Source organism: Corvus brachyrhynchos, unplaced genomic scaffold (assembly GCF_000691975.1).
Source record: "Corvus brachyrhynchos isolate BGI_N302 unplaced genomic scaffold, ASM69197v1 scaffold22, whole genome shotgun sequence".
Taxonomy (NCBI): Eukaryota; Metazoa; Chordata; class Aves; order Passeriformes; family Corvidae; genus Corvus; species Corvus brachyrhynchos.
In genome coordinates this window covers 6,878,079-6,901,543 of record NW_008238355.1, presented here as the reverse complement: position 1 = coordinate 6,901,543, position 23,465 = coordinate 6,878,079, and the positions used below count along the sequence as shown (strand labels likewise).

Below are 23,465 nucleotides of genomic sequence, written 5' to 3'. Positions count from 1 at the left end.
ATTTTGTTCATAATTTGTAGCTTCTGATCTTTCTGAAATGGTCTGTATCCATTCTGGGTGTCATCAAGTGTCAAATACCGAACACATCAAAGTACTCATCATTGAATCAGAGAGAGGATCAATTACGTAAGAAAACTCTGCAGCTGGCAACAAACTAGCTTCTTTCAATTGCAATCCTGCTGCTGCAGCAATCCTCTAGTACAAGTATAAGCTATATAGGCTGCTTACAAATTTTGCATGTGTCTGACAACAGCTATTAAGGCATAACAAATAAAGATGATCAGAGTCTGAGCTGACACCAGAAAGTTCTGGTTTTCAGCCTAAAACTCAGATGTATGCTTACTTGTCTGCTCATTTGGAAGATGAAGGTGAGCTGGGAGCTGAAACAAGCAGTTCTTCATACAACGCTGTAGGCAACCTTTTTTCCAGGTGTGGTCTCACCAAACTACTGCTAAGAATGCGCCATCCCACATATGCTTAGATTTGGGGATTGACATGGAAACTGTGGGAATGATGACTAACTCCTTATTTTGAAACCAGGTCAAAAGAGGTCAGCAACACTGAGATGGCTAAGTGGTGAGGTTTTTTGCAGGAAATTCTTTACATGGCCTCAAATGTGCTGAAAATGCCATCTGAATATATGACTCCTTGGATAAGCTGCCATTTTGCTCTCCACTGAGGCTGTGGCACGAAGTGGTAAATGAACAAGAGCAACAGCTCATGCCAGTGAAGGACCTGACCCTGCAGGGGTTACCACTGAGGCTAAAGGGAGCCCTCTAGGTCTGGCAACTCTGCGGCTGTATCTGAGCTGTAGAGCGTGCGAGCACTGGCACGTGCACAGACACCAACACGATACTGTGCCAAGGGGCCAGTCTGTACGACTGCAAGGGTGAAACCCTCCTTCTTAACTGCCTGAACCAACAGATAGTCACAAATTTTGCTTTTTAATCTTGAACACACAACAGATTAGAGCCATCGCAAACTCTTACAGATCAGAGGAAGTCAAGATTGTTACCCACTAGGGTTCAGACATGACTCTACTGTTACTACCCTAAAGGTGATCTCCACGTAAACCAGGTATTTCTGCAATCATAAATTCCATCACTTCAACTAAAAAAAGGCTGTAATAAAATTAAATACCCAGGTAACTAAGTGCTCTATACCACAGAGCTACCTACGTCCTTCAATGAAGATGTTTAACATACGGATCAACATGTTTCTCCAGACCAAAGGAACAGGAATTTAGGTTAATTTAATAGAAAAAATAAAATATGGAATAACATTGATTTTGGCCAATATCAATTACAACAGAACTACCCTATTTTACAAATAACAACTGAACATTTTACACATGTACAGTATTTTTTTCAGTAAAAATGGATTTCGTTATAACAATGTCAGTTTTTTTTTAAAGAAAACAAAGTTATTAATTTCTTCTCTATAATAGTGTTAGAGACATTTGTAAGTATCCAAACAGATTCTTTACAATCCATTACATAATTAAATCTCAATAGTGAATATATATTTATATATATCATATATAATATTAACTTAAACTTTGAAAGCATTATGTTCTATTTAAACACGCTATACTGAGAAATGAGGCAGTAACAGACTAGTAGTTAAACTAGCACAAATTTGAATGTTTATCAGGAAATCTGTAATGGGCACCAAAGGAGCTTGACTGCACTCTGTCATACCGAACCAGACTGTAATAGTTTATCTGCTCTCTACTAAAGAGGACATTACCTCTAAAAGTTTGTATTCATTTGTTTGTAAAACATCCACAGTCATTTTTGATCCCCTTTATTTTCCAGGACTTACATGCTTAAACAGCTGCAATCCATTTTCTGTTTGTATGTCCAGGAAAGCTAACTGAGAAAGACACTTTGTATGTTTTAAGTATTATCCCCAGTAAACAGTATCTTTGAAGTTCAATTTTCTGTTTTATGTGAAATGACTGTCTTTTGAACTGTATGCCAAGTGAAGCTGAAGAAGATAAATTAAACAGAAATTTGTACTGGCAGCCATGTGCCTGGGCAGAAAAAGGGTGAGGCTGGGGCCATTTCTCTTATCACTCAGGACCATTTTACAGTGAGGTAACTCCATTGGCCTTAGCAGGACTATTCCTGATGAAATTTCTATTGTGAGCAGTTAAAAGCAGACTCAGGCCCATCACGACACCAAGAGAACCACTGATTTATTGCCCTATATGCAATTATTCCTGGAGGTGTATTTGGCACAATTATAAATCCAGTCCTGTAAACACATCCTGTCATATATAGTCACACTGGCATTTACATATGGGCACTATGAAATAGTTCCACATATCTGTATGATAATATCCCCTTTTTAAATGAACATTACAAGACAACAATAATTTATGAATACTTCTTACATGTTAGCAATGTTTTCTGACTTCTGAGCATATACATTATTCTCACTTACGCAAATCAAGAGAAGTAGTATATTCTAAATTTGTCCATTACAGGAACAATGGTTTTTTTATGTTTATTTGAAATAGCTTTGACAATTTAAAAAAATAAAATAAAAATCCTAGCATATCTGTTAATAAGCCACCTGTCTAAAAATGAAATCTATATGACCAAAACCACATTTTGGGCAAACATATATACATACTGCATGTGATACAAAAAACAGCATACAGCAGAGGAAGTAAGAAAGAAATGTGTGCAGAAATGTTCACTTTCCATTTTTTTAAAATAGTGTTACAAAAGGGGCAGAACTTAGTCCTGCACTAATGATGTTTCTGATCCCCTCAGGAACTCAAGTTCCCCCTGTCAATACATACAGCACAAAAAAAGACTAATGCAAATTTTTTTGTATTGTTTAGTTTTAATCCATGTAAACTTGTGTTGTATTCTTGAAACACTCTTTAAACATCTCAAAGTGGAAAGAAGCAGGAAAGAAGGGAAGAAAAAGTACCTTCAAAAAACAGGAATAATCCTAAGGTTGACAGGAAATCAAATCAAGAGTTAAATGTTAATTTTGGCATCAAATGCTTTGGTCACACAATACTGACTCTGTGATCCTGGATGCTCAGCTCTAGACAACCAGTTATGAAAGGTAGGCGTGTTGTAGTTTTTCCATTTAAGTTCCAACGAACAGTTTGCCATCTCCCCAGACAAAGAGGGGGGAGAGGGAGAAAGGTGGCTTGCTTTCTTTTTCTTTTTCTTTTTTTTTTCCTTTTTCAGTAATACGGTTAATCTATAAGTCTACAGGAGGAGGAGGATGCTGGGAGGTGTCAGTTCACCCCTTTTGTTTACATGTTCTGCAACACAATTGCTGAAGTACTTTCCTCTGGCAGAGATTGTTCTTTTTCACCAGCATACAGAATCCTCCCTCGGCCCAGGACTCTTCCGTAGCTTCCAGAGGGTAGCAGCAAGAGAAGGAGGGGAGGTTGAAGGTTTGGAGAGCACGGCGTGTACAATGGAAGAAGGTTTAATTGGTCAGACATGCAGATTTGGTTGAAGAGACCATTCAGGAGCAGGTAGCAAGTAGGAAATTTGGTCCATCAAAAGGAATTTCAGTCAACAGCATTTTTTTTTTTTCAGGAAGAGATATTGTGTGGTCCGACAGGAAATGATTGGTATCCATTTATGAAAAGGAAAAAAAGATTAGAAAGAGAATAATTAGAATACAGTGGTATTTACAGCAAAGGAATTTGCTCTCAATTTTTATGAATTAAAAGAATAAAACAATCAAACCACAGAAAAAGAGTAAAACATTCTCAACAGAAATGCAAATCCTGTAGAGTGAGTTGATAGTAAGGCATTGAAGTCAACTCTTAGTAAATCCAGTGGAAATAAGCTGGACCCAAGAGTCATTGTTAGCTTTTACTATATCTGATGTCAGATATCTTCCCAGACTTTGTTCTGATATGATTTTTCTGTTGGATTGCACTTGTTGGGCTCTATTTACAAGTAATTCACATGGTAACGTTTTTAGGGAAGCACTAAGTGTCTCTGTAATTGTGGCATTTAAAAGGAATTAATATTAGTGAATAATTAAGCCAATCATATGCAACAAGAAGGCTATCTTGGCTGCCACAGGGAATTTGGAGGAAGTTCAAATCTCCACCCTAAATTGCATGCTCCCTATTTCAGAATTCTTTTTTTCTCACTACCCTTTCACACGAGTCAAGCAATACTGCAGGCACTTTAAATTGTTTTTACTTACCAGCACTTTCACAGTTTAAAGTGGTGAGATAGATAAATGTAGTTCTATTAATAGTACTCTAGGGTCCTCATACAAAAATCTGTTGAAAGCAATGGCTTTTGAAAAATTGCTAAGGAAGGGAAAGTAGGTTGTTGGCAATGGGAAAAATTATTTTAGGAAAATTCAGGTAAAGTGGATGTGACTAATCTTGCTAATACATGCAAATGCAAATTTCTCCTCTTCATACACCTGAATAATTTAAAAAGTTATGTAGATGTTACTTAAAAGAAGAAGAGAAGCAGGCCAAACCAACCCAATACATGTAAAAGAAGAAGCTGGCAGTGATAAAATGGACCTTTTCAGAGACTTGCACTCACCATCCTTGCACACTGTTCCAACGACACAGACACCAGTGTCTAGGTTATAGCCACTTGGACAGCTCGTACAGTTTCTGTCTCCTGGGCCACTGCAATCCAAACAGCTGGCATCACACCTAAGAGACAATGGCAGGCGTTGGTCTTCCTGCCTCACCAAATATAAGACTTCCTAGGAGACCTCTTTAGCATTGCAAAGGACTCGTTTGTTCTTTCTAGAGGTATCAGGTACTATAATATTACTGGTACTAATTATCAAAATAAATAATTGACTAGCCCTGCAACTCCATCCTTCTTCTTTCCATCAACAACTTTCTATTCAAGCTTTTTTACTACACAGCTGCATTATTCTAGTGCTTTGAAACTATGCAAAAATAATCAGCAAAAATATCAAGCTGATGGTGCATACATGTGCCAGAAAGGCACAAACTAAAGCTACAGAATATAAATGGCTGACATGATGCCCAGTCCCTTCATTACTCATCTTGCTCCATCATATTTTCATTACATATTGATTGTCTTTTATGTGGAATACACTGAAACACACAGTGATTCCCTTCCTGCCCTGAACTCAGATCAGAGTCAGTGATAAATTATTCCAAAAGGCAAAAAATGATATTTGTTTAAGAAAGAATGGAATAGAAAAAAATGTTCCTTCCTTGCACAGCACAACTTTGTCCAAGATTTATCTAGCCATTTGTCCACTTGAGTCAGGTAAGTTATTCTGGACAGTAGTTTAGAAATAAATGTGATTATGTAGTGGAAGAAATGAAATGGTCTTTATAAATAGTAATTAACTTGCAATGAAAAACCCATAGTTTATTTTTGTTTGCTATTAAGAAATACAGATCCCCTGTCAGATTTTTAAATTTTACGCTTCTGTGCGAATCTACTGCCACTCTCACTATAGGCTGTTTTAAAGTGAAGGTCACACACATATACCAGAAAAAATATTTTTATAAGACCCATATGAATATAAATCATCATAATCATCATAATAACAACAACAATATTTTTGTATTTTTTGGAGTCAGCAGTATTTTATCTTCTAGTAAGTATGATCATTTTCAACACAGTAATAGCTAATATACTGCCAAATATACTAGTATTTATATATATTAATATACTGCCTGATATACTGCCAGATGTATTAGCCACTGATCATACCTTTTGCAGCTTTTGTATCCGCTTTCAGTGGAGTGATCAAGGTAATAACCACTACTACAGGACTGCACACATCTTCCATCTTCCATAAAATAACCCTGTGTGCAGTTTATACAGGCATCTATTCCAGCACCTTAGTCCAAAGAGAAATTGTTAGAAGATAGGTACATTGTCAGAGTAAACAGTTACATAATTTCAGTGTATCTTTTTCTGAAATAAATGATTGCAGTTCTAAAGCTCCCACAAAATCTACCGTCACTATTCCATTCCTGGAAGAAAATGGAAGGCATTACTGGAAATCATATTAAGTTCTACTAAAATTTAAAAAAAAAGAAAAAGAAAGAAAAAGAAAGGAATATATGAAGTCTTTCAATTAAAAACATAGATTTCCATGCTAGCTGAACGAAGTTTGCCGTATTTAAAATGTAATTAAAAGCTGTAAGAGAATGAAGGATTTACATGTAAACAATCATGTTATACTGTAACTGTGACACAGCGGAATAAAATCATATGGAATGAAAATTATGTAGACAAATGTCAGTGGGGTACCTGCACATGTTGCACAGGAACGGTGGCATGGTTCACATTCTCTGCCACTGTGGTATTTTCCTTCTTCACAGCGGATAGCACATCTGGTGCCATGCAAACTATTGTAAAAAGGAAAAAAAGCACAGGGCACATAACGACAACAGAGGACAACAAGATAGGGCACAATCCAGTAATTCTCTTTTAACCAAAGAACAACACACATACTAGTATTCATCAGCTTCCTTCACTGGGCATATTTTATAAATTTAGAGACACCAATCACTTAAAGAGCGAATGCAAAGCAGTTTTTGCCCATGGTGAAGTAAAGAAGCTGTTTACAAACTCTTGGTAAATACTACCAAGTAATAGGGGACAGACAAAAAATTAACAATGACAAACAGCACTAAAAATTCAGGCATGTAAAATGCAATTATCCATCAGGAATTTAGCACAGGGTCAGCATAAAAAAATGCTAAGGGACTTGTTAACTGAATCCCAGGTCTGTGTGGCTTGTGAGATTTGTCAAGAATCCAGCTGGAGGTATTCTGCCTGCAGGCACTTTAGAGAGAGCGCAAAAATGTGAGTAACAGAGGAAAAAAAATAGCATAAAGAGTGACATTTTAATGCATTCCTTGAAGTAGCTGTTTATTGCTTTCCTGTTAAAAGGTGCCTATAGCAGTTTGTTAGCATTTAGGTTTTGTTTTGAAATTATTTATTTTTAAAACTAAGACTTCTCTGCCATGTTTACTATCTTCTGCAGAACCTCAGCATTCATCCAATTTAACACTTTTTCTAAAAATGCCAATGAGCTCCGGGGTTTATCACTCGGAGTGCTAACCATGCTTTTACAGATTGCAGCAAAAGTCAGGTAAGCTCAGCACCGCTGAAAATTTTCAAGGGTGTATTCAGTCTCAGTTTAGAAAATAAACTAGCAATTCAACAGAACTTTCACAACCCCTGCTTTTCTCTTATTTTTCCTCAGTGACACACCTCAAAGAGCTTTACAACACACATAGCATTAACATGTTTTTACAGATGGGAAAATAATTTGCCCAAGTTTATTTAATGGGCCAGTAATGGAGAAGATCTGGAATCCAGGCCTCTCAAGACCCAGCCAAGGAAGGCCCTGCTCGTTGATACCTCTGCCAAGAAAATGCAGGAAGTTTTGAACAACTATGGAATACGAAATGCATGTCCTGAAAGGCTCCACTTATCTGGTATACCCACACATTTAAAAAAAAAATTTACTTAAAATTACTCTCAATTTGCTAATATTGCCCAAGAAAACATGAAAGTTGTGTTTTAAATTTTTTTTTAATATTTCAATTTCAATAAAGGAATCCAGGTATTGATGTTCTAGAAGCAAACATTCAGCTTTTACTTAGAGATGAAAATTCACTTTAATGGAACATGAAACCTCAGTGTTAAAACATTAACACAATGCTTGTATTCAAAAGAATATCCCTACAGATACTGAATATTGACTTCATATTTTTTTGTGGCCCTAAGCCAGCATACAGTCTGTCATGGATATTATAAGATTTTTGACCTTTGCTACTTGGATCAAAAGGTCATTCTTTATAAAGGAGCTTGAAATGTGCACTGCTGCTTTGTATGTTTTATCTATCATTTTCAAGAATAATTAAGTTCTCCTCTGAAGAAAAAATCTCCACTGCTGTTTAAAATACATGATCACTATGCTGTAATAGAATTGAGCCTCAGGTACTTGAGATAAGTGAATGACTGCATACATGACAAAATACAGTAAAGATAAGAAAATAATTCACATTGAATGAATCAGAAAGATGAATATAATTCATTTACTCTACTTCTAAAATAATCCTTGACTGACATAGTGTAGGTCAAAATTTGAAGAAGCCAGTTTTCCATATGACTGGCTTTTATGTTACCTGAAATGAAAGGCCTTCTAAAAAATCTGTTGTTAGCCAAACTGGCACACAGGAACACTATTAAAGACTAAAAAGCATTGGAACAGATGAAATGAGGGCCATGCAAGGTTAAATAGCTATCTGATGTTCTTCATTGTGTATCTACAGCCTTGTATATACCTCTTCAGATACTACGTTTAGAGACAACCATATTTTCCTTACCTTAGGCCATGTCTGCATTCTGTGCAAATTTGGAATTCAACACAGGTCTTGCAGTTTTCACTACATTTTCGACAAACAATCTTATCTACAAGAGAAAAAAAGAAAACAGCCCAGAAAACCTTGGTCAGTTTTGTTTGATAAAATTGTGTGAATATAGTATTGCATGACTTTCTAGTTTGACAAAAACATCAAGCTAGACTGAAATAGCAAAATTCTGCCTATTACTAGCTTTTTCCATCAAATATCAAATGGTTTACAACATTTCTATCCATTTGAAGTTATAGTTGCACCCTGAGAAAAATACAGTTTGAAGCCATTAAAAACTTCAGAAACATTAAAAATTTACATTCACTATTTATAATATGGACTAAAGACACCTTCTCATATAGGAGTGATATGCAATAATGATTGCCATGTGTTCTGGAGACTGTCCTGCAATCTTACCCCTTCCATGCAAGCAGTCTGTCCTGTCTTCCTGATTTGGTGCTAAAAGACACACCTGCATAAACAGATCTGATCTTAACAAAGTAAATACATAAATCACTTAACACCCGCCTTTTTATCTCTAGAGATCCCTTATTTAAGAAATGTCTCTCTCTCTTCAGCCCTGTTGTCTTTTGACATGCAGGGACACATACCCTTCTGAGAAGAAAAACTTAATTTTCCCATTTAATCCTAAATTTTCATCTATGCATCTTAATTTATGTGGAGAAGAGTTCTCTTTACTGTAGTTCTCGCACAGTGAAAATGGAAGAATTAAGGTAAGACCTGTTTTTACTAATTCTCAAAAACACACAGCTTCATGCTGGAGAAAGCAAAAGGTTAGGTACCTAGATGAACAAAGCTCCTGAGAACACATTTATCTTCTAAGGAGTGTCTAAAGACAACAAAAGTCACTGCAGTTTTAAGCATGTTTGAATACATGTCTAAGTATTTTTGTTAGCCAAAGCTGGAAATTAAACACGGACAGTCTACTTGGCAATCACAGGAGGAAGCTGAAGGCAGTATCCATCACGGCTGAGGATTACTGCTCTTGGGCAGTCACATCACTCTGTAGGTACTTAGGTCTGTCAGAAACATTATTTGCAACCATGTCACATCTGAAGAAATTGTTTTTCTTAGAGCTCTGATTCACTGGCCACGGCCAGTTTCTCAGCTCTCACTTCTGGTGCCATATAATCTGGCTGAATGGGGAATTCCTCATGGTCAGAATGTGGGCGCTGTCTGTCCCTTTCCCAGGCAGCGATAACCTGTTCTATCCTTCAACTGACTTGCTCTTGAGCTGCCCTAGTTATGCTACTGTTACTCCCAGCCATCCCCAGCTGAAAAGACATCCTGCAACAAGTATGGTTTTTAAAATAAAGGCAAATTATTCAGGACATTCTTGATCACACTTGGCAACAATTTAATAAAAGGAATAGGATAAGAGATATATGCATCAACATACACTTTTTCTGCTCATAACCATCCCAGCAACCTCCCCAGATCAAATTCTGTAGCCCGCAATACAAAACCAACAAGAAATACTAACTCTTATCCAGGTAAAACCCATCAGGGCAGCTGGTAATACAGCTATTGGTTACTTCATTCAGGTAGTAGCCAGATTTACAGGTCATGCACTGGTCATTTTGGCCTCCAACACAGGTTTCACAATTGGGTGAGCATTTTTTACATCGTTTCTTGTCTGCATTGTAGTGACCAGGTGGGCAGGTCGAAACACAGATCCTGCAGACAGCAGGGAAGAGAAGGCAGAATTGTTAATGAAATAACCTGCCACCACATTCCTGGACCATGACTGCAAAGCAGAAGTATTTCTCAGCATTGTTGCTTTTCTAAGGACCATGTGTTTACTAAGATGCAACCCTTCAAGGCACTGCATCAAGCTGACTGTCTTGCATTTATGTCCCTACACATATGCTACCTCACTAGCAGATGGCTTGTCAGTCTACAGTGTAATTTTTGACCATCTACATTTCTTCCTGTCCTGTTCACTTAAGCTATAGTAGCCATGAGAGTCTACATACATATATATATACATATATATATATACATATACAGAGAGAGCCTCTTAGGGAAAAAAAAAGAGGTGGGGATATAATCAGAGAAGGGTTTTTCTAAGCTGTAGTATAAATTCTGGTAAGCTAGAGTTTGGGGTTTTTTTAACTCCAAAGAAAATTTTTTAAAGTCAGGAGAAAATCCATGACTGCAATGAAAAGAAAATGAAAGAAAGTTAAGATATATACCAAGAAATCAATGAAGTGAAGTTTTTTTTCTCTTTGTCTTACCTGGTGTTGTTTTTAGATTTGTAGTAATAGTGCAGACAGTCAGTACAATGATCTGGTCCTGGCCCATCACACCCTACTTTACTGCATTCTGCATTGCAGGGACCTGTAGTAAAAACAGAACACAGATGGCCAAAGGGATTAAAACTTCTCATTTAGTTCTTGGGACACCTTAAAACACAGTATTTTATTGCAGAATGCGATTACTTTGCTTTCCTGTGTTAAGGACTACATTTAGCACAGGTAGCTTGGTTTGCTGCCTGCAGTGTGAGCTCGAGATTGAGCTCTGGGTGGCAGAAGCTCCAAGCAAGAGGCCATGCAGACACTTCACATAAAAAAGGACATGGAGACCTGTGGTACTGGTCAGGTGACCAGACACTTAGAGACACAGCAACAGCCAAAGACACTGAGACTTCCATGCACTTAAACTGTAAGGGTATAAAAGCCCAGGGTTTCCCTTGTTCTGGGTCCCTTCTCAGAGGCACTCAGCTCAAGCTGTTATTTTGTTATTCAGTTACTGAACCAAGATTAAATTATTCTAAGTATTGGGAAGTCTGAGACTCTGCTATGGGAAAACTAGGGTCGAGCTAGTACGGAAACCTGGTCTGACTGTGTGAGTGTGGGGTGTGTAGCTCTGAAGGGGCCTCGGTCCTAGCTCAAGTGTTGAGAGCATGACTGCAAGAGTGGCTCCTGGATGGCTGGACTGGGAGGTTTCCTGAACACCTGTTTGATTTCAATTCAAAACTTAAAAACAAAAGGCAAGCTTTTTTAACAAGTATGGCATCCTTGTTTTATTTGGAAATGTGTGAAAGCTTCTGTAATTCATAATTAGGAATGATTAGCAAAATAACTTATAAAAAGCATAAATAAAATAAAAACATAAATCAGTATGAATATTACGATCAGTGGCTACTCTGGTTGCTGAGTGGATATCAACCGGTCCAAGGTCCAAGTGGCTACCATGACCCAAGGAACCAGACAACAGGGCCCCAATGCTCTGTGCTGCTACATGCTGCAAAAGCCTCAGCTAATACCCACTGATTCGCATGTCTTCCATCTCACCTGCACTCATGTTAGGCTTGATAATGCTTGTGGATCTGTTCCAACTCAAGATATTCTATCAATTTTTTCTTACAGTTTTCAAATAGATCCTTCCTGCTATGGGAGGAGAGAACCATCAAGTCTTGCCTTTATGCAGGTGAACAATGACTGTGGGTGAAGTTACAACTTCCAGGATCACTGCTCTCTCCTGAATGAAATGTGTAGAGTTTGCTTTGTACAAAACTTTAAGAAGTTAGTGACCTTTACAGTAGAGATAGTAGTGTTTCATTACCTACCAAAACAAGGAGTTCTGCAGCTCTCCATCTAAAATAGAGACTGTGGGACTGACATGTATGAAAGGAGAATGGAATAACAGAAAATACTAAATTGAACTTTGTTCTCCTTTTTGCTGGCCAGAGATACACTTCACATTCATCACATGGTACTGCTAATGGTGGATTACATGTAACAAACTGCCCACTTGACTTATTTTGCAGTGCTAAAAATCTAGCTCTATTAAAGTCTAATGACAAGGCTGAAAAACTTCTCTAGGGATCACTGAGAAACAACACAGATGTAGAAGATAAAGTTCTTCCCATATATATTGATATGTGCATAAGTATATATAGCTTTACATACTTACATGCAAAACAGTGCATTCTTCATAGCATGTTAATTGTAGCTTAAAAATATATAGCTCTATGCATACAAACTCAAACACTTAACTTAAAATTATGAAACAAATACTTCCCATTTTCAATGAAGAATCCAATTTACTGAACATTTTACACATGCAGGTTCTCAGGTCATCCTTAAAGCCATTAAGTTTCAGTAAATGCACAAATAGAGTAAATGAATGTACACACCTGAATAGTCATCTGCTTTCCACTTTGGAAAAATCATTTCTTGGTGAGTAAGGCTGGATGGATGTTCCATACAGTACTAAGGACCACTCTTTCAATTTTCCTGGAAGTTAAGTATTATAAAACTGTTTTCAGAACTACTTCTCTTTTCTGTGTCTTACAAAAGTATGTCACTTTTAAGCATGTTGTTATGAGTAGGTATGGAAGACACTGCCTTTCAAGTAAGTGAAACAGTTGTTTTACTATAAGCTGAGAAAGCTATTTTCTTCAATCAGATCTTTACACTGTATTTTCATTGCAAATCTCTTGTAGGTTTAGCAAAGGTTTGCACCATGGGCTGAACTCAATGTAAACAATAAACAAAACATCTGGGCATACAGTTATTTGGAATATGTATATGGTACTCAATAAGGTGGATTTGCTCTGGATTTCGTCTTCCACTCAGAACATTATTAATTGTCTGGTAATTATAATTTGAGATCTGTTAGCTAAGTAGATGTATTCAGAATTCTGACTTAATAAAGGGATTACATAAGAGTACCTTTCATTGACTTGTAGGACACAACTTGATGAACAAGAAACAGCCTCTCTTAAAATCTCAGTGGAAGAACATCAGTTTCCCACTCAACCAGCATAATTTCTAATTTATTTGTGCCAGTTATTTGGCAGATATATCACTGTATTGTCTGCAATCATGATTAGCATTTTATCCTCTTAATATTTGAGTGAAGACAGAAAAAATTGTCTGGCCACCTGAAGCATTATCTGACTTTCTGGTAAGTTTTTTTGGGGGAAGAATAAAAAGATAAAGGTGTTTCAAGTTCATGCTGTCAGAACATAAAGGGTGAACTTTCAGTCCCCATCTTTCTCTCTATACTACTAGGTGAATTAACTTGGAGAAAGAGCAATAACACTCAGGCCTGAAATAATGCCTAAAAGTAATGATGAATAAAACCCACATCCCTGCTTGAAAAGGTGCAACCTAAGTTTGGTATCATCCTATTGTCTTGGTTATGTTAATCTGTGCTGGAATAGCTCGTTATAAATGTCAAATTCTTATCAGAACAAAGAGAAATTAGAGAAGCAGGGAGAATTTGAATGATCCTGTTTTGGAGCCTGTGGTTAAAATTCTTTCCAAGGAGAGCTATTATTTAATGAGAAATGTAATTCAGGTATGACTCTTCTCAAGAAAATAATGTATTATACTTTGTGTAAAATTAAATTCAAGCAATCTTCCTCTTCTTTAATTTTAATGATACTCAATAAATTGAAACGTCGTTCACTTGGACTTTTTCAATCTGTGCAAGCAAATTAATTTGACCTTTACAAGTGATTTCCTGTATTTTCCCAATGTTATCTGGTAACCTCCACTGACATGGCAAAGACAAAGACAAGCATCTCTCTCCTTGTACATGCATGCTTTTATCAGTAAGCAACAATAAGCAAATACACTACCTGACAGATCTTAAACAAATTTCTTTTAAATAGCTTATACTAGGGCTAAAGATGGAAATCTATGTTACCTCTATGAATCTATGTCTCTTGCCAAGCCTCCTTCTGAGACAAAAATTTCTACACTTCATATGAAACCTCTGCTCTACACTCAGTTTTTGAGCAGAAACTACAGACAGAGACTACATCATGTGGCAGTTGTGTCACACAGTAGCTTTCAGCTTTTCACATCTGAATTATAATTTTCTTTAAAGAGACATTTGATCTTGATTTAAAAAATTAACTGCTGACAAGTCTACCACACCTGCTGCCACACTACGGGCTAATTACCTTGGCTGTAAAACTGCATACACCTTGTTTTCAATTTGTCTTCTCCTACCCACAGACAGGTAGCTCTTAAAGACCCATTAGATTAAAAAGATCCAAATCACGTATTTTCTTCCTCTAAAGACTTGTGGGAATCAAGTTACATCTCAATACTCTTTAGACTGATCCAACTGTGTCCTTAATGACACTTTTCTTTTTTAAAAAGAAGTCACACAGGGAGATAATTTTTAACCAGCTATGCAGTCATCACATCCCTTTCTAAAATACAGCTTCTCCATGTCCAGTCCCTGCCTTTTTTGTGTTTTAAACCACTTCTACAGCATATAAACCATAATACACTGGATGCAACAAAAAAGAAATGTGTTTTATTAAGTTATTCAGACCTTTTTATCCTCATCTTTTATTATGAGGCAAAACTCACTCAACTTCCCAAAGTTTTATATTTTTTCCCAGAACCCTGATAAAAGTATTCACAAGAACCAACTACAAACAACCACAGGTAAAAATGCTCCTAAGGCACAGCATACTGTGTCTGCATTTTACACATACAGAAGGTCTTGTACTACCATCACCGCAGGAAGGATTGTTAGTCTGAATGCATACATAAAGCAAAAGAGCAGCAAGGAGAATAATGTAGGGTCTCTCAGGAGATTAGCTGCCTTGCAAGAACAGTTCAGTAAATAAAGAGGAGAAAAATTCATGTGACTTGCCAGCAAGCAAATGAAGTCTTCCTCAAGGTGGGTTTAATTTGCACAATGAAATATTTCAATAACTAAGTATATATACATACACGCACACTTTTATAATGAATAAACAAAATACGCACATTTAAGCCAAAATCTTTCTTTCCCCATTTTTGGCTGATTCCATCATTTAGTTTGGCTAGAATAATCCTTTCCCTGCTTTTACTTCGGATGTATACCAAAGGTCCCATATTGTATTTATAGAAGAAAGGGTACATCACAATGTTTTACGGCAAACATATGTCCATCTCCATAAACTCTACAGAATTAAATGTAGAAATTACATGCACTACTTTTATGAACTGGACTCTGCATTTCTTTTCAGGTAACAGATGTGGCATTACCTTGCCACTGCAGGGATATGATGACACATTGGGTCTTTCTTTTTAATTTAATGGCAACTCTTAATTGTAAGATCTTTCAAGAGCTAAGAAACACATGCACAGAACACAAACAAGAAACAGGCATGATGATGATATCAGTGTGATAAACTGCAGGCTATGGTGATAAACTGAAGAGGCACCATGAACTGGAGAGGCACCAGGCATAAATTATGTTTAAGCACCTTTTGTTTACTTCATGTTCTCTTCAGTGCAGAGACTAATCCCGATATGCCCAAACAGCTGAATTTATCCACCACTAATATATGGCAGGCACTTCCAAATCTTTTTGAACAGAAGAGTTACTGGACAGCTTTCATCAGAGGGCAATCACTGCTCTAGAAAGATGGGGGATACATTACTAGACAGTATACAATGAACCAGGATCCAAATTCACAACCACACTGCATCTTGTGAAAACCAAATGCACGTAAAAAACAAACTAGTCTCAAGCAGTGTTCTGCATTGTGCTTAAAACAAAGTAGAGAATAAGCTCTCCAGCAGCATTCTTGAAGTATATCAGCTTCCTCCACACCCCTTAGTTTTGTAGACCGACTTTCTCCCAATCCCCTAGCCTTACTGAGCCTTTTCTCCCAGAGTTGCATCTTTAGGCCTTAGTTCTGATGGAGGAAAGGAAATCAATTCCACTGAGAAGAGTATCTATAAAGTATTGAAATCAATAAATTGGTAAGACCTATACAACCATAAATGTAGTTGTAGTGTGCAGGAGTGTGCAGGAACAGGCTTTGAACTGTAAAGCTGGAAATGTAGCAGGCCACTCTGAGACCATCCTGATGACGTAAAAGGCCTGTAAAATATGTCTAGAGAATTGCCCACATTAAAAGTTTGCAAAATGGCTCCATGCTACCGCTTTTTTAGTGCAAGGCATGTGTCAGGGAAGAAAAGAGGGAAATAGCTGAAATGTGTTGCTCTGTGGTTGTTCTTCATGCCTGCTGGATGAACCAATGGGTTCCAGTACACACAAAGGTGAAGAGCTACCCTAACTTGTCCTTCACACCAGAGATGTTCCTGGATGCATCAGGAATAACAAGTGCAAAATGGAATTAAAAATACTTGATTTTTAACTCTTTTGAGTAATCTGATTAAAATTAAATTACTTATTTGCTGCTTAATACCTCTCCTCTATTAAATTTTAAAGCACTGAAAAGTAAAAAGAAACCCAAACACAAAACCTCCTCTTGAATTCCTGGGCAGTTTTGCTTATAGTCTATGGCTGCTTTTCCAAACACATTTAGTGCATACCCCTTTTTAGTATACTGGAAACTCTGCTTGTCATTTAGTGGTGTGTTTAACATCATTTGGCTAAGAACCTTTCATGACTGCAAAGCTATGGTGAGAAGTGATCAGTGGTGATAAAGTAAAATTTAAAACACTGGCAATGTTGGTGTTTTCTTGCAGAGCTCTAGGTGAAGATAATCAAGATTTTCAAAATGCTGTGCTTAAAGTTAACCACATGACTATACAGCTAACATTTGAATAACACTGGCCTGATAACTGTAAAAAGTTATCAGAGTCTTCAAGTTGTTCCCTGCTCAGAAATTTTGAAACTCAAACATTTATCTTGGTCTTCATTAGGGACTTACTAACCACATATTGTGTAAAAGCTTTTCAAAATTTTGGCTTATGATTGCTGGTTTACTATCCTAAAAAACTAAAATCAGGTTATGCAGGCTACTGAGTCAGCCAATAAGAAAATAGGATTTGATGACTGGACAAAGAAGCTGATTTTAAAAGTTGAGATTGGCTATCAGAACATGACACAGCTAAAGCAGAGTATAAATACAGAATTAAAATTCTCATTCAATTCTATCAACAGTGGTTGAGTAAGGCTGATCTGTATATTAAATTTTTAAGGGAGAAATTAATCTAAAAAAAAAAAAAAGAAATAAACCAGAATAAAAGTGAACCATGTGTCTTAAAAGGTATATAACAGTAACATAAAAATGAAGAGTGCACTGATAACTGAAATTTAGAATAATGCTCTTCCCAGCTATGGCTTCACACTAAAACCAGTGTGTGGTCCAGACATTTTATTTACAGATATTCCAGCTGTAAATAAAAGGTGGAAAACAGCAAGCACTTTTCAGAATTCACAGAGCCCAAATAATGTTAGAGTCCTACCTGGAGTCTTGAAATTTCTCAGCTGAGATGGAGTGTCACAGATTTCCAAGATCCAATCACCCGCTGCTTTTTCACTCCAGCAGTGAGTAGTCATAAACTCCCAGTTTTTGAATCCTTCCATGGAATGATCAAATAGCCTAAAACAAATCATGATATTATTTCAAGGAAAACTTCTTTTCCTGGGAAGCTGTGCCTCCAAGTGTGCAAACACCTGAATAATATAATAATCAACCAGTTCGTTCATTTGTACCTTTACAAACATTATTCATTATGGTTTTCTCACAAGTATTTCAAGCACATTCAACCGTTTTTTGCTGCTTGATGGAAGAGAGTCTTTACATGCCATCATGTTTTTATAATGAAAAAAGAGAATGGCAAGCAAATCCATTGCAAAAATACCAGAATTTCTAATACTATTTAATAGCATTTGTGTGTCTTGGAAAAACTACATATAATACAGAATTTCACTGCTTTAATAGCATGATGTAAATACAAATAACTTGTAAGCTGGAAAATTTCAGTAACATTTATTCTTGGCTTTTGATTGGAAAACTTGAAAGTATTAAACCAAATAAAAATGATGACATTTAAGACAATTGTGATTTAATACATGTCACTTCTTGTGAGGAAGTAATATGTAACTGAGACATTGGCCTCAATCCTTGAACAGCCAAGGTATTGCCCCCTTCAAACATTTCACAGAACTCAGTTTGGGTAAAACCGAAAGACTAACGGCATCTGATTGTTTCATCTAACCAGTACCATTATCCTAATTTCATTACCTAGGCTGTGAGTGAAAACATTAGAACTTAGGCCTGGATGATGATAATTTCAAGTATAGGGAGACCCATTTCAGGTACTGTAATGTGATTGTGATCCCGTATGAGAAGGGGAAGGAGGACCCTTCCTGGCCAGGGATTAGATACAAGAGAATTTGCACTTTTATTCCGTGTTCACAGTGTGTTGCTTGGTACCCCAAAACTGTTGATGAGAAGAGCACTCTAAGAAGGACTGTTGCCTCCAATAAAATCAAATGGCTCAACTTCTAAAAATACATATATAACTATACATTCACATATATGTATTTTTATATATTTGTGTATATATATACACAGAGATATGTATACATGTCAATTTATACATGCATGTATATACATATATATGTGTGTGTAGTATTTATCAATATTTTAATTTGGTCTTTATGTGTGAAAATTCCAGCGGTAATAGCTGTGCTTAAATATTTTAAAAAAACAAGAATCTCTACAGCAGAAAATCCAACATATTGAAAATGCTTGTCTGTAAAAGAGAGAAAAACCTAGCATTAGACAACATAAATGTTACATTTGAATTCATGTGAATCTGTTCCTTTCTAAGCTAATTTCAAGATTTATTCTCAAAAGGCTGTGAAGTTCAGCAAATATTGGGAAAACAAGGTACTTGTGTAGGTACATTCCTGCCACACTGGGTAGGAATAAAATGCCATAGTTCTTTCTGGAAGCTTTGGTCAGCCAGAGGCAAGAGGTCAGGTACTCTGTGTCCTACACTTCTTGCAATAGAAACTGTACGGACCTACACGATTGGTGCACTTTGTATCAGTATATTATGAAAATCAAAACCTGATTTTCATGCTCTCATTTCAAACATAGAATCACAGAATCATAGAGTATTCTGAGCTGGCCAGGATCATCAAAATCCACCTGCCGGTGCTACACAGGAAAGCCCCAAGAATTACACCATGTCTCCAAGAGCATTGTTCAAACAATCCTCGACTCTGTCAGGCTTGGTGCTGAGACCACTTCCCTGGGGAGCCTGTTCCAGTGCCCAACCACACTTGGATGAAGAACCTTTTCCTAATATGCAGCTTAACTCCCCTTCAGGGAGTTAACTTCAGGCCGTTACCTCAGATCCTGTCACTGGTCACCAGAGAGGCGGTTGGTGCCTGCCCCTCTGCTTCCCCTCACAAGGAAGATGTGGACTGTGATGAGGTCTCCCCTCAGCATCCTCCAGGCTGAATATGACAAGCGACTTCAGCTGCTCCATGTGCGGCTTTCCCTTCAGACCCCTCCCCATATTTGCAACCTCCTTTGGACACTCTCTAATAGCTTTATAACCTTCTTACATTGCAGTGCCCAAAAGCGCCCCTAGCACTTGAGGTGAGGTTGCCCCAGCTCAGAGCACAGTGGGACAATCCCCTCCCTTGCCCAGCTGGTGATGCTGGGCCTGATGCCCCCAGGACACACTTGACCCCTTCCTGACACGCTGGCCATGGAACTGCTGACTCAAGTTCAACTTGCCATTCAATTTGCGCTACCTTTTTCCATTTTAAATGAATGCCTATAATAGTAGTCTAATTTATTAGCACTTATAAATTTAAATATACATTGGGATTCATTTTCACTGATAATTGTGTGAGATTTTCTTCTGATATAGTTCTGTGTTTCTGTGTGTGTGCCTATAAGTGTATATGTAGACATATTGGCAGCATAATGGGCCTGTTTCACGTCACCGTTAAATCAGTTGTGTGAATATAGCAGATCTCACAAATGCATGGCACATACCATTTACTGAAATATTAGAAATTACTACACAGTTATTGTCCAGAATTTGCATGCAAGTATGTTCAATTTAAGTCATGTAGGTTATTTCCAACTGTTACTCAAATTGCCATACTGTTGTTTTCTGATAGCTAATGTACTACTTTCTAAACACCCTGTCAATGCAACAAGGCAGCAGTATTTCTCTTTGCTATTATAGCAACTAAATTATATACTATTATATAAGTACTGTGCAATTATAAATTCTGTATTCACTGAGCTTCTATTCATATACATTAGAAACATGAACTGCTGTTTATTTTTACTGTAATTAGTCTGATATTTTCCATAGTACTTTTTGAATAACTAGGTTTGTCTTATTTTGAAATTTTAAATTGTTGTCAGACTTCCATTTTAAAAATTCTTTTAAGTAATTTTGGGTGGAAGAGACAAAAATCCCACATATTGTTTCAATAAAAACACCTTTACCTAAAATATGCTGTGACTGGAATTGTAAGCTTCCATCCATGGAAATGGGTAAGATCTGATAATATTATTTCTGAGAAAATTGACCAGTTTTTTTAAAGAATACTTCTCTGGGAAAGATTTGAATTTTATAAAATAAGGCCTAAATTGGAATCTTTGAATGTATGAACTGTGTTTCCACAAAAGATTCTACAAACAAAAAGCTACAGACAGGTCAGAAGAACAGTGAAAACATACTGACTGAGGCTGTCTGTGTATGCATTTTGGACATACAAAATGGTCCACGTACTTTTGCTTTGCTTTGTTTATGCACTAAACTCTCAAGTCAAAGAACCTATGAGGCAATACATGGATTTCACTTTAAGTGGTGTTAAAAAAATGAATGAAATTATCAAATGTTCACCTGTATGTTCCTGATTCAGAAAGAAATACATAGTATCTTTTAAGGAGCATGCAGCCACTCCAGAATTTAATTCTGTAATTTGTCAAAATTCATATCAAAAACACACTTACCACACAGATTATCATGTACTAATAAAGTTTGGTACACCATCTGATGACTTACTAGCTGACTATTACAGATTATTATAGACTAAAGTACTTAAACAAGATTATTAGAATAATCTGATAGTTTTAATGACCATGATCATATACCTGTACTTACGAACATAACATGCTTTTAAACACCAAAGTGATTAACAACATTTGAATTTTTAAAACTTATTTGTTAACATAACCACAACAGAATTCCAGTTCTGTTGCTCAATTACTCAGGGGACCTTTCTTAGAAACAAAACACTCAACATGGGGTGGACGTGACTGAATGATTGACTATATAAGCTGCTGCTTACAATGAATAGTATACATTTAAAAAAAATTGCTCTTCTCTTCTGAGAAGTTTTATGCCATACTTATCACATACTATATGTATGTCTATATAAGAATATGTTTCACAGTGTAGAATAAAATACTTATTTTCTTAAAACATATTCAAGAGTATTAGTCTCTTCCACTGCCACCACTTCAGCCTAAAAATTGTGTAACCCTTCTCCTCAAGAATATAATTTAAAGTGGAAGTGTTCATCTGTAATCAAACTTTAGACCTAGAGGAAGGCAATTAGTTACTTTCTAATAGTGTTAAAAAACCCAACAAACAAGTGTTTCAGCTTTTTAAGGAAAGAATCTTTAAATTCCTAAAAGCTTGGAAAAATTTCTTTCAATTTTCAGTTTCATATGAGAAAAGGCAGTGAAGGTAGGGGATTTGTTTAGCAACACCAGCATCAGCTGTCATGAAAAATAAAAAGTAAATGCGTAAAAGGAGCTTCTTTTTAGTTATCAAGATTGTTTTTTTCAGCTGAGAAGGTGCAGCTGCACCTGATGACAGCAATGGTTGCATACTGAACTCAATGCATTAAAAGCCTGGAAACTCTGCACTAGCTGGTGGCCATGGCTGCAGTGGAGTAGCTGGCAAGAGATAGGAATTCTCTTCCCCTACAGCAGCAGTCTTTGTTATGATGTGCTCCAGCACGCGAAATTGGCAGCCTCACAGGCAAGTGGTCCTTGCCCAGAAGTCTGCATGGCCACAAGTCTTCAAGTGTGCCTATGGTTTGAAGAGACTATACAGTGCCTTCCCAAGCTGCGTACCTGGAAGTGCTTTGGTCAACTATTCTCCTTAAAGCAGCTCTTCTCCACAGGGTCGAATCATCAGCTCCCTGTGAGATGTAGCCCCTGAGAAACTGCAGACAGCTCAAACTGACTTAACCAAAGCTTCAGCCAGACCCTACTGCCCACCTGCACTGAAGTATTTGGAAAAAAAGAAATGGTCAGAGAACACACTAGGCATTTCAGAAGCTTTTTAACCTACATGTGGAAGATCACTTAAAATTTCTGGATGTGGAGCTAAAGAAGACATATTTAAAGTATATGCATACGCACCTTTTTTTCTTTTTCATTTCCATGTTACATCTGGTTATCACAGTTAGTTTTATGATACCTCTGAACTATCATGATAAAGTTGTTTGGAGTAACATGAACAACAGCGTACAATGCCTGCCAGCCTGAAACAGTGGCTAGTACAGCAACCATCATCTTTAAAAGTGGAGAGCTTGTCCCCAGTGACTACACATATCCACAGTAAATGATCCATCATTACTGGCACACATGTCAGGCTGAGGAGCTCCACACACTCCACTGGTCAGCCAGCTGCTCCATAGTGGGATACCTATTCATCAACCCCCCAAAAGAAAAAGAAAATGGAAAAAAAAGAAAAAAAAGATACAGCCAGTATGAATGAAACAAAACACAGCAAGTATGAGTTGGGAAAAACAGTTTTCCAAGAACTGTTTCACCCTGTAGACTTTTTTGTGGACTTAAGATTACTACCACCTCAGAGACCTTTTCAGTGAGAGTCAGCATGAAGGTCGGCCCTTAATTTTCATCATAATAGGATACATAAAATGTTGGTTTTGTTTAATATTAGAGTATAACATGTAAGGTGCAGAAAAGATGGATGCCTAGAAAGTAAAGTTTTCCTCTACTTCAGATCACCAAGGTCTTTCACGAAGCAAACAAGTGATTAAGATTAGATAAGAATAACTTTGTTTTGGTCTAAGAGTTTTCGGCAGAGGATGGTATTACTAAAATTTACTGATTGCCTAGGTTTCATGATAGGAAAAAGATGGCCATGAAAATACTTTCTTTTGTTTCTGAAGAGAAGTATTATTAATACCAGGGCCATATAAGCTTATGAAGCTAGTGGCCTGGAAAGTTGCCACCATGTGGCTGAAATATTTCAGTTACGCGGTTCAAATGGCAACAGCTGCTTTAAATTTGAAGGGCAAAAATTAAATAAGCCATGAC

The 23,465-nt window shown here is 36.9% G+C and overlaps 1 protein-coding gene across 1 annotated transcript in view; it reads right to left on the bottom strand.

Moving 5' to 3' along the window:
- PCSK5 (proprotein convertase subtilisin/kexin type 5) overlaps positions 1-23,465 on the bottom strand; it is a 209,562-nt gene that overhangs the window by 51,672 nt on the left and 134,425 nt on the right. Inside the window, 9 exon segments of the mRNA XM_017735342.1 lie at positions 4,557-4,672; positions 5,721-5,850; positions 6,267-6,364; positions 8,357-8,441; positions 9,888-10,081; positions 10,642-10,744; positions 12,546-12,560; positions 12,562-12,645; positions 17,587-17,723. Of these exon segments, the coding sequence (XP_017590831.1) occupies positions 4,557-4,672; positions 5,721-5,850; positions 6,267-6,364; positions 8,357-8,441; positions 9,888-10,081; positions 10,642-10,744; positions 12,546-12,560; positions 12,562-12,645; positions 17,587-17,723 (962 nt within the window).